Here is a 12,432-nt window from a genome sequence, read left to right on the forward strand (position 1 = left end):
TGAGAGACTGGAATGGCTATGAAGTGAATTCAAACTCCCCATAACTCAACAGAAAGAAAGCCTCTCTTAAACCATTATGTATTACGTTACAATCAGGAGTGAGTTATAATACACACAGATTTGGTTACAGGCATTGGGACAAAAGTTAAATATAAAGGAACCACTATTAATTAAAAGCATGCATAGCAGGGAAAAAACCTCAGAGATGCACAAAGTCTCAGCATAAAGTTTTGACTTCCAAGTAACTTGCCACTTGACAGCTCACACTACACTACTGTTACACAGATGTTCATGTAAATAAGGTTAAATTGCTAATGTGTTTTGTGGTGAAAGGAAAAAAAATGCCACAATTTCTCAAGAACAAATGAGTTAAGCAACATAGACACATCCTAGAAAGCAGAAGTATGCTATGGTATTACAAGAGCATCTGGTTAGACTTAGGTGGAACTATTTCCTCCTGCAGAGATAAAAGAGTGCTGCTGCTGCCCTTCCCTACACCTGCTCTCTGCTGCATTCTGGGATTTCCTTGCCAACTTCACAAAAAAAGAAAAATACCCCTGCGTGGGGTCTGGCAATGCAAAGTCTATATGGGAAGAACAGCAAAAGAGGTTTTGCTGCTTTCAGGTTTACAGCCAGTTAAGCTGCATCATGATGGAAACATTCCAACACTGCAAAGATGCAATGCAATAAGCTGAAGTAGAGATGAAGAAAAGACTCCTAAAATATTCTATCTGCTGCCAAACTCCATCTGATGTTTTAGGATGATATGTATTGGAACAGGAGACGTGGAAAAAAAAAAACAAACTGTGGACATTCACCAAACTTTTCAAAGGAGATGGCATTTTTTCTCCCCTACAGTGGCAATAAAAGCACCACAGCATGACAAAGTTGGCTTGCTGAAGGTCAGCCTCTGAAAATCACAATCTGAAAGATTTAAAATATTCTGCGCTCCTCTGCAGCTAAGTCTTCTTGGCATGTCAGTTCAGAGTAAACCACAAATCAATCTGTAATAGAGAAAAACACTTACGCAGACCCATGGATGTTTGAGAGCCTGGTCAGCTGTGATGCGCTTTGCTGGGTTTATCGTCAGCATCTGGTTGATCAAATTCTTTGCTTCAGGAGTCACAGTGTCCCACTCAGGTGATGGGAACTGAAAGAGTAAGAAGGAAGAGATGATGAACTCGAAGTATCTTCTCCTACAGGCAAAAGAAATTCTCCCTCCTACAAAGCTGAACTCCAGCTTTTGCCCTTTTAATATCAGAGCTAACATCTTTGCAGAAAACTATACATTTTTGGGAAAACCCATGTTGAATAAAATTATACAGAATCCAGCAAATGAATGGTACTAGACAGCAGGACACACCCGTACCATTCACCAGAGACAGGCAGGAAAATTAACAGCTTAAAAAGCCTTTTAGGAATCACTCACACCTTTGAACTTCTTTCATACTCAGCAGTCAAGGTAAATTCATAAACCTTTTAAACAGAGTTCTGACATAAACACAAGTACTACCTTTTATACCCCACCTTGCTTTTCCTCCATCGTGCTCAGAAGCTATAACAGCATATGCAAAATCATAAACACAACAGCAAAACCTTGTGAAAAGCAATAACCACTGACACAGGACTCCCATCAGGTATGCCTCCCCTGCCACAAAACACAACATACTGGAACAATACCAGTCACCTAGGTGCAGCAATGCACCAGCAATTTGTTTGCAAGCATCTACTATACCAGAAAACATTACTTGGGGAGCAAGAGAGATGCAATGGGGGAGGAGAGCACAGAAGCATGGAAACAAAGAAAAGAATCTCAAGTATTTCAGCTGCTCATCATCCACAAGGGGTTAACTGCTCTCTCCTGTAATTCCAGTAATGATGAGATACTTATGCCATCCTCCAGATGCTTGCATGTGGTACAGATAGCAGCATGCCAATACTAAATGTAGCGTGTCTTGCTGCTATGAACCAACTGCACAATCACAGGTGAACTTAAGACCACAAAGAAAAATCTGCTGTTGGGTTAATAGTCCCCTGTCTTTACGAGGGGAGAAGACTGATCTACCTTGAGAGTGCTTCCTTATAGTATTACAACATTTAGAAAGAGTTTATCCCATCTTTCTCCTGTATTTTATACTTCATTCCATTGGGTCATGAAAATACAGCCATCATGTTCAGTCATCTCACTCCTGCGTTCTCAGACAGCAGCAAAGCATTATACAATTTGTTCTGCAAACACTGAAGGGGGCTACTGAGAAATGACAATACTGAGCTTTCAGCCACAATACTTTCCCGCACACACACTAACTTGGAAATATTCATAGCAATGCCTTGAAAAATCCCTATCCTACAGCACAAGGTCCAATATACAATTGTCACTTCCTCTATGGGCAAGAGACAACAACAGAAGAGTCCAGTGCTGGGGTAAGGACACCAGGGGCACGGGCACCAGTAAAACTTGAGCTGTTTTCTGACACGCAAACAGGGGAAGAACCTACTGTAGTTTATTCATTATAGGCAAGAATCCAAAAGGTAGATGAAGTATTGGAAGCACAGGGATCCAGCACTTCACTCCTCATGGCTTACAGAAAAAAAAAATGGCTATTTAACCCCTGAAGTGCTTTGAAAATCCCCATCAATATCATTAGTGCAAAAACACTTCAAACAAGAACAAGCAACACAGAAAGAACACAGGAACGAGAGGGGCAGGAAGGCAAGAGAAGAACACAAGTTTATTTAAGGCTATCAAATACAAAGACATCACTTTCCTTTCACTCAGGAAGACACTGAGCCAGGACACGGGGTCAGGCAGACCTTTGTTCTCACCAGTACAGCCATTCTCATGGTCTCAGGCAAAGAAGCTGGGAGGTAGTCAAGGTCCAGCAGAACCTCAGCCCCTTCTCCCCACAAACCCCAAGGCAGCCCACAAAATGAACTCCCCAACTTCCACTTAACACTCACATCTACAGGCTGTAAGCTAAGATTTCCAGGAATTCCTTTTTCCCTCCCAAGCCTCTCTTCACTCAGAAGAACTCACGGCAGACTTTCAAACTGTTGTACCTAGACCATATTGCGCATAACCTTTGCTCCCTAGTACCCATCTCCTTGCTACTCCCCTCATTCAGTCACCTCAGTCTTGCCATTCTCTGAGAATGGTTTCAGGAAGTTGTTTCAGGAAATACTTGGCTTTTGACCAGAGCCTCCAACCCACCACACTGACCCCACCACAGCCATCCCTCCCAAAGGCTCCCACCATGCAAAGCCACCTCACTGGGTTCCACACTTCCCACTGCTGGAATAAGTTCTTCAGAACAGTTCCTTACAATTTTAATCAGGCCTTGATAAAGAGCATTTTTTTGTTCCACCTTCCCTCTGTTTCCCTTAAAGTGTTAGCATATGGCTATGTTACTGTGGCTAAACACAGTAGAAGACACCATTGCCCACCATCTGCATTTCAAGCTCTGCATTTCCCTAACGAACAACGTCTCAGTGCCCACTGCGACGCTGTCCACGGACCCTTTCAGTAGTCCCAAACGGGACCATATTCCAGGCAGTGAAGACGAGGTGTGTGAACACGCCAAACGTCATTTTGCACAGCAGCTTGGGGCCTGCTGCTGGACGCCAAGACAAGGCCATGTTTTGGATGGCTTCTACACCCATGCAGGTACTCAGCAAGAAAGTGCCCTTACGTCATAGGCTCCGGCTTTGATCTGCTGATAGAGTTTGTGCTGATCTTCATCCCAAAAGGGAGGGTACCCCACTAGTAATATGTACAGAATCACTCCTGCGAGGGAGAGACACAGATACACTATGGTTAGGCTAATATGCCAATTACACCTTCAGCCCATCTACCTTCCCTCTTGACAGTCCCCAAGGCAATCACTGCTCTGTAGCATTTTTTGCCATCATATTTAGTTTTCCGAGGTACTAAAAGACAGTACAAAGCTCTCCTCTGCTGAACCTCATCCCGGCACTACGTGTTTAGTTCTTAACCCCAGCTGCCAGGAGCTAGAACAAGGTACATCGTGTACTTCTACCCTCCTCCCCTGCTACCACGGCTGGTGAGCCACAGCTCCCAGCTGCTCTCAGGATAAATGAAGGCACATCCCCTGGGGTTGCTGTGCAGCAAGGGACTTTTTAGGAAGGAATCAGTTTTTAGACACTTGCTGTGCATGGTCTTGGGACAAATGTCATTGACAAAACTAACACTCCCAGCCTGCAGAGAACCGTTTATTCCATGTCAGGCAACACTGATATCACATCTCTCTAAACTTATCAGTCTCAGATACGTTTACAGCTCTTTTCACTATTTCATTTTCTACACAGTTAGTGTAATAGGAAACTGCTGCAGTGGCCTAAACAACTGACTCTGCAAAGCACAGAACAGTGCTATCTCTTGAGTCTCACACAGCTGATGGATGGCCTGAAGAAAGAATTAGGAGCCAGAATCAAATGAGTGCAGGCTCCAGTATTAACTCCATCTACACAGGGTGCTTATTCTCAAGCATCTTCATCTCTCCACCCAACAAGAAGCAGCACTGCACACCCTCCCAGCAATAGGCTGTAAGGAGTTGCTCCTCTACATGAAAAGGTGTCAATTAAGCGTAAAATGTTTTGACAGAATCTTACCACATGCCCATATATCCACTGGTTTTCCATATGGATCTTTTCTTAAGACTTCAGGGGAGAGGTAGCCTGGAGTGCCAGCAAACCCTGCCAGGAAAGGAATGACATGAAGTACAGCCCTCAAGCAGAAGAGGTATCTTGACATATGACAAAATCCACTAATGGTAACCAACAAATTTTAAAACCCACCATCCCTAACCCACATTTCCTAAAGCTACATCTAGGTAGACCAACAGAAAGGGACAAAAAAGGGGAAAAAATGTAAAGAAAAATAGATGAGGGTGAGTGTCTATGTATTGCAGGAAGAATGGAAAACAAGGAGGAACCATGTCAGCCAGCTGGACACAAACCTGTATGCTATACCTCTCTCATGCTTCGTATCACTGTTACATTTAATGGCTTGGAGTGTGAAAGCGCTACAACACTGATGGAACGCATCCCGTTCCCAAATGGTGCGGGCAGACCAAGAGTAGCCACCATCTCTCCAGAATCTCTACAGCAGTGCAGAGTCTCAGAGCTAACGTTAAGCCTGAGGTGGTCTTGTTTCTAATTGTGTTTTACCTAGACATGGATACAGCCGGATCCAAACGTGCCTGAGAAAGCCAGTTCAAGTGCATTTCTGTAAAATGACCAAACAAAATTCCAGATCTCTACACTCCTAAGTAGCAGGAAAGTTTGGATCAGTGTCTAAACTTAGCAACTGCATTCATCTCTGACACTAATATCTACTGAACACTGACAAGAAAAATGGAGGAATACACAGACCATTTTTTTCTGTCTTTATCATATTCTTTCCTGTATTGCACCGAAGTTCATGCCCAAGGACCTAGAGGCTGGAATGCTGGGAAAAGTAGCAATGCCAAATATCTGCAAGCGTGTTGGAGGAGCTAAGAGAAAACACTTAGGGAGGGTGCGATTCAACCAGCCTCCAGGAAGGGGGTGAGTAGAAGTGGGAAACCTCAAACGTTCTTACCAAACCAGGCCTGCTGCTCTCCCTGCACTTCTATAGCCAGTCCGAAGTCAGCCAGTTTGACAGCAGCACCTTTACATTTACTTGCCAGTAGCAAATTCTCAGGCTGGGGAGAAGAAAGGAAAAAAAAGGGGTAAGAACAAAAGACTGATATCCTCATTAAAGCCTCCTACCTCTGTATTCACATCATTAAAATCAATCTGCTGATAGAAGGCACATACTAAAGCTGTTCAGATGAAGGCAGAACAACAGTAACAAATGGCCTTGACCTAGAGTTGCAGAAAATACTCAAGTCTAACAAAAATCCTCTATAGGAGCCAGAGCCTCTCCCAGCCCAGCCCATGCATTACATGCTGACACCAGAGGGCACTGACAGTACAGTCCCTGCAACACAGGACCCAAAATTTGTTGTTATCATCCTTGCAGAAAGTAATTTGAGGGGAGGAGGGAGAGGAGAGAATGGGATGCAGCAGATACAATCTACAGTGATGTTTCTCCCCATGAATATTACAAAATCCCCAAGGCACTGGAAAAGTAAATATGATGCTAATAAGGCCTGCCAAATACAGAGCTGTAATGTAGAAAGGCATCATCTAGCTAGGCGGTAGCTTTCATCACTTACAGAAAAACACTCAGCTTCAAATTGGCAAAAGGAAAACAGCAGAGTATTCTTGTAAGCTGTTTTTTTCATGCTACAAGTCGTTATTTACAGCAGTGTTAAATATGCTATCTTGCCACTGTCACCTATACTATAGGTGGCCTGACACTTCTCTCATATGCCAGGAATGGGAAACAGACATGGATCCCCCTGCCATGGACCCAACTTGAATCATAATTGTGGAGTTTCAGTGGAAGACTTCAGCAGAAGGCTCACCACATATCCAAAAATTGTACTGCGACAGTAAGCAGCTTGCCCTGAAGCACCAGAGCAGCTAGTTAAAACAGATCTTTTGAAACCCCAAAGCTTTTAAGGTGTTGGCTCTCACAGCTCAACAGGAAACCCAGCTTGTAGACAAAGAAGGACAAATGGGATTTCTGATGCTGTTCCCTTCCGATCATTTGTGCAATTCCTATCAACTTGAGTTTTTAACCTAGCCAGATGGAAGCCCAGAAATCCAGAAACAGGACTCCATGTCAGTTTTACAAATTTGGTGAAGGTCTTTCTTTGCGCAGCCTGCTCACTATTGTCATCTCTCTGCAACCCTCCCACCCTGTTCTGCCTGACAGGAACAAGAGGCTATACTCATTTACCTGCCCTAAAGTCCTGGGCATGTGCACTGCTTCTGCTCTGAAGGAAAGGACAGCCTTACCCACCACAGTCCTTGCCATAAGCAGCATGGAAGGAAGGGGAACTGGGTCTCAGTAGATTTTGATGCCACTTGCTTTTCACCATATGGAAAGTGGAAGAGATTGGGTTAAGCAAACTATGTTGATGAAAACCTGCCAGCGAAAACAAGTCCCTAAAGCACAAGGCCAATGAAGTATTCTGAAAATCCCTTCCAACTTAAGATCACACCTGGGCTTGGCCTGAAACACTGCAGTTTAGGTCAGGCTTATGCTAGCTAAGCACTATTTGCTTCTAAAATACAGCTACAAACACCTTAGGCTAAGGGTGCTTATCCATGCACATTTGCCAACATATGGATCGTCTCATGTTTCACACACTTTTTGGTAAGGATGTGAATGCATTCCCCAATTTTTTATGGTCCCCATGGGCAGCTCAATATTTGAAGTTCTTTAAGAGCATGACAGCCAAAAGACTAGCTTATGAGAGGGAGGTGCAAGAGACAACTTCACATGAAGCAAGCTCTGCAGTTATTACATGCTGATCCCAGAGGCCAAGCTTTTGGCAAAGAACTAGAATATTAAATAAAGAGCATGGGATCATTTATTGCTAAAAGGAATGGCTACTCCTCGGGCCTGGATAGCTTCTGTGAATTGGAGCAAGCAACAGAAAGAACATGTTAAGTACGGTGAGGAGTGTCTATCAACTGTTAAGTTTAAACAGGTTCACAACTTTCACACAAACAAAACCTGGGAAGCAAAACAGATAGTGTATCAAAGCAGGATGCAAAGGAAATCTTTTACCAGTCCATAATGAAAACATTACCTATTTTCACAGAGGCCCTAACTTGGGGCAGTAATGCCTCTTGGAGGTTGCCTTTCTCAAAAGCAGGTGTCAGCTATAATTCACAGCAGCCATTTTGCAGTAGATCACTTTCACCTTTTCACAGTGCTCCAAATCAAAAAGCCAACAGTGTTGCATGGGAGTTTGCCAGAACCGCTACAGGTTTACCGCTGTCTACTAGATCAAAATGCTGGGAGTTCTATGGAATGGTTTGGGTTGGAAGGGACCTTAAAGATCACCTCATTCCAACCCTTCTGCCACGGACAGCGACACCTTTCACCAGACCAGGCCATGGGAGAACACTGTCACTGAGCTCACCTTGTTCTGGGCCAAATATTTTTATACTTTTCTGTTATACACTGTGTAACAATCCCAAACCAACACAACCAGCAGGTGTCATCCTGCATTAATTTCACTGGGCCGCCGGTGGTCATCACCATTCCCACTTTGGACAGAGAGGGCTGCAGGGCAGGCAGACCTCCCCACACAAAGCTCTCGTTCTGGAGCCTGCCCAGCTCCCAGTACAGCTGGCACCGTGTGGGAAAGGAGTTTAAGCAACTCCACTGTGGGGACTGTGGGTCTATAAATGTGTCAGAATGTGGCAAGTGGCCGATTCACACAGCCTTTAACTGGCCAGCAGCTTGGGTTTTAGATTAAAAGCTTTTACTGGTGAGAGAAGAAAGATATGACATGAAAAATTCTTGTTGTGCATCTCTGTCCTAGCCCAATGGCATGTGTTTGGCAACAGTGCAGAATAAAAATATACATGCTCTGTGCAGACAAACTCATCCTGGCAGATTGAACTGAGAGTGCCCCAGGTCTCCAGAGATCTCTTCAACAGCCGACTAGGAAGTGTCCTTCATTATAATGAATCCTACCCAAATTTTTCTGAAAGCCTATTGCTTCCCAGAGATGACAACTACCCCGTCCTGCAGATGCCTCAGAAAGGCTGAGAGCTGACAAAGTTCATGAAGACAGAAAACTTCTTTGGGAATTCAGTACACCCTCTAGAAAGATCTGAAGGAATGAAAATTGTACTTGAGGAACTTCTGAGCCCAGTTCTAGTGGAGGGGGGATTAAAAAAAAAAAGAAGAGACAAGGCCCTGCCAGTTGGCAACACACTATTCTTGTCTTGCCTCTTCCAATGATCCCCTGGCTGATCTCCTCAGCCTCTGTGGCACGGAGAAAATATTACCTTCAAGTCCCTGTGCACGATATCATGCTGGTGAATGTGATTCACACTCTCCAGTATCTGATGAATACAGTGGCTGCAAAATAAAGGGAGAGACACAGAGTTACACATGCACAGACAAACTTGGCATCTCATCCCAGACCGTTTCCTTAACTTTTATATTCGTACCAGGGAGAGTTCAAGACCCCAGGCTGAACCCCTTCATCATGCCCACTGGCTGCTACAGCTCAGTACTGTCACTGCTGGACACCCCTTGCTCCACTCAGCAACAGGATGCTAAATATCCTAGCTGCAGCAGGACCACTGAGCCTCTCCAAGCCTCTCTCCTACCTCCCGTCATCTCTTTTCTTTCCTCCCCACCACAGTAAGCATCTCGCTTCTTTCTTCAGCCACTAATGCCCACCCCACAGAGGAGCAGTGAGGCACCCGCATATCTGCAAACAGCAGCTGAGACCAGGCAAGCATGGCCCAAGCACTGCAGGGAGCATCCAGCGGGGCCAGGCCAAGCAGAGTAAACTTTGGAAAGCACCAGCCTTCTCCAGCAAGTTCAGGATGAAGGCTCCTGGGTGCCTGCCAGCTTGCAAAGCTTTCAGAGCAGCATCTCAAGCACTTTACATACACAATGTGTGCACGCACCTGCTTGCTGGGTGCCTTTTAAGTACAGATCCCACTTAAGGGGTTAGTGATCTGAAAAGCAGACTCGGCCCCCGTTGAGTGCAGTGCGCGGTGCTCCCCTGGCTCACAGCAAACTCATGTCTCCGCTGCTCTTTGCTGTAACCGCAGGGACAAAAGCAACCCGCTAATTTACACCTGTTGCGTTGGAACAGCACAACGCGCCCCTGGGAGAGTTTCTGGGTGAAACCATCCATTCTGCTAAAAATTTACCCAGCTCCTAGGTGAACGTGGAAAGGAGCAAGGGTTGGGGCACCTTGCACGGCTAGGCAGTAAGCACCCAGACGTGGGCAACTCAGATGGGTCTGTCCTGGGTTCGTGTCCGCGCTGCAGGACCAGTCCCTCACCGAATTCTGCTCCACTCAGGGGAACCAATTGGAAATATTTCAGGGAAGGGAAACTGGCTACTGGAGAAGATGGGAGGAGGGTGAGGGGAGAAAGAGGAGAGGAGGTGCAGCACTGTGTATTTGCTACCCCCGCCCCTCCAGAGCTGGCAGTCCAACCCTCAGGGTCGGAGTCCATGCATATCTCCCTGCTCCCAAAACAAAAATGTATAATTAGAACAGCTGAGTATGAGCGAGAGAGATTTTCTGGCCAAAAATGGCAGAAGTGTGAGGTGTCCCAGGCGAGCCAAGCACGGCGGATTGGCACAGAGCTCGCTCCCTCGCTCTCCCAGCCTGCTCTGGAATTCAGCTCAGCATGGGGAGAGAAACAGAGGAGTTTCACTCTGTCATCTCGTGGTCACTGCGAGACCTGGCCAGCTGGAAGTCAGAGGGCTGAGCACCCCCAGGAAGGCTCTTAGAGCTACAGACAGTCTTCCTTTTCCCTTAGCCTGGCCAAAATTTTCCTGAGAAGTGTCAGTCTCTGCCAGCTCTTCACCATTTTAGGGAACAGGCACTGGCAAGAGGGGCAAGGGGGAAGGCTGATGATGATAACCTCAGAACTTCCCATCTTCAAGGTGGTACAGGTTGAATGGTTGTCTATCTATTCCAGATGCTGTGCCTACAACACCCCTACACCCCAATGAAGATGTCTACAGGGCTTCCAGACCTCTCTCCCAGAAGCTCCACTGGAGCCGAGCACAGGGGCCTTCACCGTCAGCAGACGGCTCACACAGCAGTGTGCGCGGCACAACCCCTCATTTGAAAGCATTGTGCAATGCCCAGAAGAAAGAGGCCATAAGCAGCCATAGGGAAAGCAAATAAGAACCCCCACACTGCACAGGAGCACCCACACGAACACATCAGGCCATATTCTCTCCTGCCCTGCAGTCAGGAAAGGCGTGCTGTGTTCCCTGCAGCACGGCTCCTACCTGACCTGCCGGGCTAACCACTTCAGGGCGAGCTTCTTCACGGTACTGTCTGCCAAACTCACCCTGCAGCAACACCCACTACCCCCATCCTCTCATGGCTCCCTTAACTCCCACTACAGCAAGGGTTAGCAGGGGATGAGATCATGGCTACAGAATAAGCAGAAGTGAAACAGCAGCAGCAGGCCACTCCCAGGCCCCGCTAGAGCAGAACAGGAGCTGCCTAACCCCCGATCTGTTTCCAGGTGCTCCAACAGACAGATGGGTCAGGGGCACCCTCAGCTGTGCTGCACAAGTCTCTCACTGAATTAATAGCACATGGACAAGCACAGTCCATTTCAGGAAGCTCACACATAGAAGAGAGGGGGAACACTCAGAAAAAGAAGGGCACAGCTTAAAATCTTTTTAATATTGAAAAAGAAAGGCATGTATTATGCCTTTTTTTACTGCAACAATCAGCTTATCGTGAGAGGGCTCTCACAGAGCCATAGCCTTCAAACCTTCTTTCCCCTCCCACCCCATAAACCATTACATCACAGACAAATTAAACGGCTGTGCCCAAAAGCAGTGGCACATCACTGGAAGCTCTGCCATGGGAAGGCAGAGGCCAAGCAGCCACTGCTCTCACACAGCCAGAGGACAGCTCTGCCCTGCATTTGCTCACTAAGGACACACTGTCACCAGCCACCAGAAAGGTCAGAGGCAGACAAAGCCGCTAGCAACAGGTCTCCCAGCAAAGAGCACACCGAGACAGCAGCATCTGCAGGCAGCAAGGGCGAAGGCTGCAGTGAGTCAGGCTGACCGGTGACAATAGTTTATGCTAAGAGCAGAAAGAGGAATTGCTTTTTCCAGACAGGGAGCAAGAGTTTCAGAACAAAGCAATCCACAACAGCAGTCAGGAAATTCATCCCGCTTGCCAACACACATGGCACACACACAGAAGGGTCTGGAAACAGTCTTACCTGGCATCTGCTTCACTGTAGTATTCTCTGGCAACGATATCTTCAAAGAGCTCCCCACCAGTAACCCTGCAGTGTAAAAGAAGGGACGTTACAGAGCCTGGCTGTGGCTGGCTAGGAGGCTGCATGGTTTGTACGCTGCCTCCCTGCCCGTGCCCTTTCCCCAGGAGCCCTGCTGCAGCCAGCCCCGAGCAGCCTCTGCAGCAACCCGTGGCACTGGGGAACCAGAGCAGAGCCCCACAGCCAGCAGTGGCACATCCATGCGACCCCCAGGCCATCATTGCACCAGCAGCGTACAGGGCACTGAGGATGCACTGCACCCAAATTGCCCATGCCCTTCTACAGGGCTCTTAACACCAAGCTGGGGCAGAGGAGTCCTCCTCTGATCCCTGCAGACTGCCTCAGGGTCACAAGTAGCCACCCTGCACAGGATAGCTGCCCTTTGCCATCCCACACTTGCACCTGCTGCCAGGAGCTTTTTTTTTCCCCCGCCACACAGGAAATGGATTTTTGTCAAGTGGACTAGTTATGTGAAGGTTGTGGAAGAGAAAAGGAGAATTATATTAATTCAGGTGC

General features: G+C 46.8%; 1 protein-coding gene across 27 annotated transcripts in view; it reads right to left on the reverse strand.

Annotated features, from left to right (window-relative positions):
- Positions 1-12,432, reverse strand: part of CAMK2G (calcium/calmodulin dependent protein kinase II gamma) — a 111,368-nt gene that overhangs the window by 33,424 nt on the left and 65,512 nt on the right. For all 27 annotated transcript variants that reach the window (XR_013953051.1, XR_013953052.1, XR_013953053.1 and 24 more), the window contains 6 exons: positions 11,860-11,925; positions 8,920-8,992; positions 5,600-5,702; positions 4,630-4,713; positions 3,690-3,784; positions 1,028-1,150 (listed from right to left, as the gene is read on the reverse strand). Coding sequence is in view for 24 of the 27 variants with exons in the window: in XM_080598106.1 (XP_080454232.1) it covers positions 1,028-1,150; positions 3,690-3,784; positions 4,630-4,713; positions 5,600-5,702; positions 8,920-8,992; positions 11,860-11,925 (544 nt within the window). In the remaining 3 variants the exon portion in view is untranslated. The remainder of the gene's footprint in view (positions 1-1,027; positions 1,151-3,689; positions 3,785-4,629; positions 4,714-5,599; positions 5,703-8,919; positions 8,993-11,859; positions 11,926-12,432) is intronic.

The sequence above is a fragment of the Anser brachyrhynchus genome (genome assembly GCF_964034855.1).
Source record: "Anser brachyrhynchus genome assembly, chromosome: 6".
In the NCBI taxonomy this organism is placed as follows: domain Eukaryota; kingdom Metazoa; phylum Chordata; class Aves; order Anseriformes; family Anatidae; genus Anser; species Anser brachyrhynchus.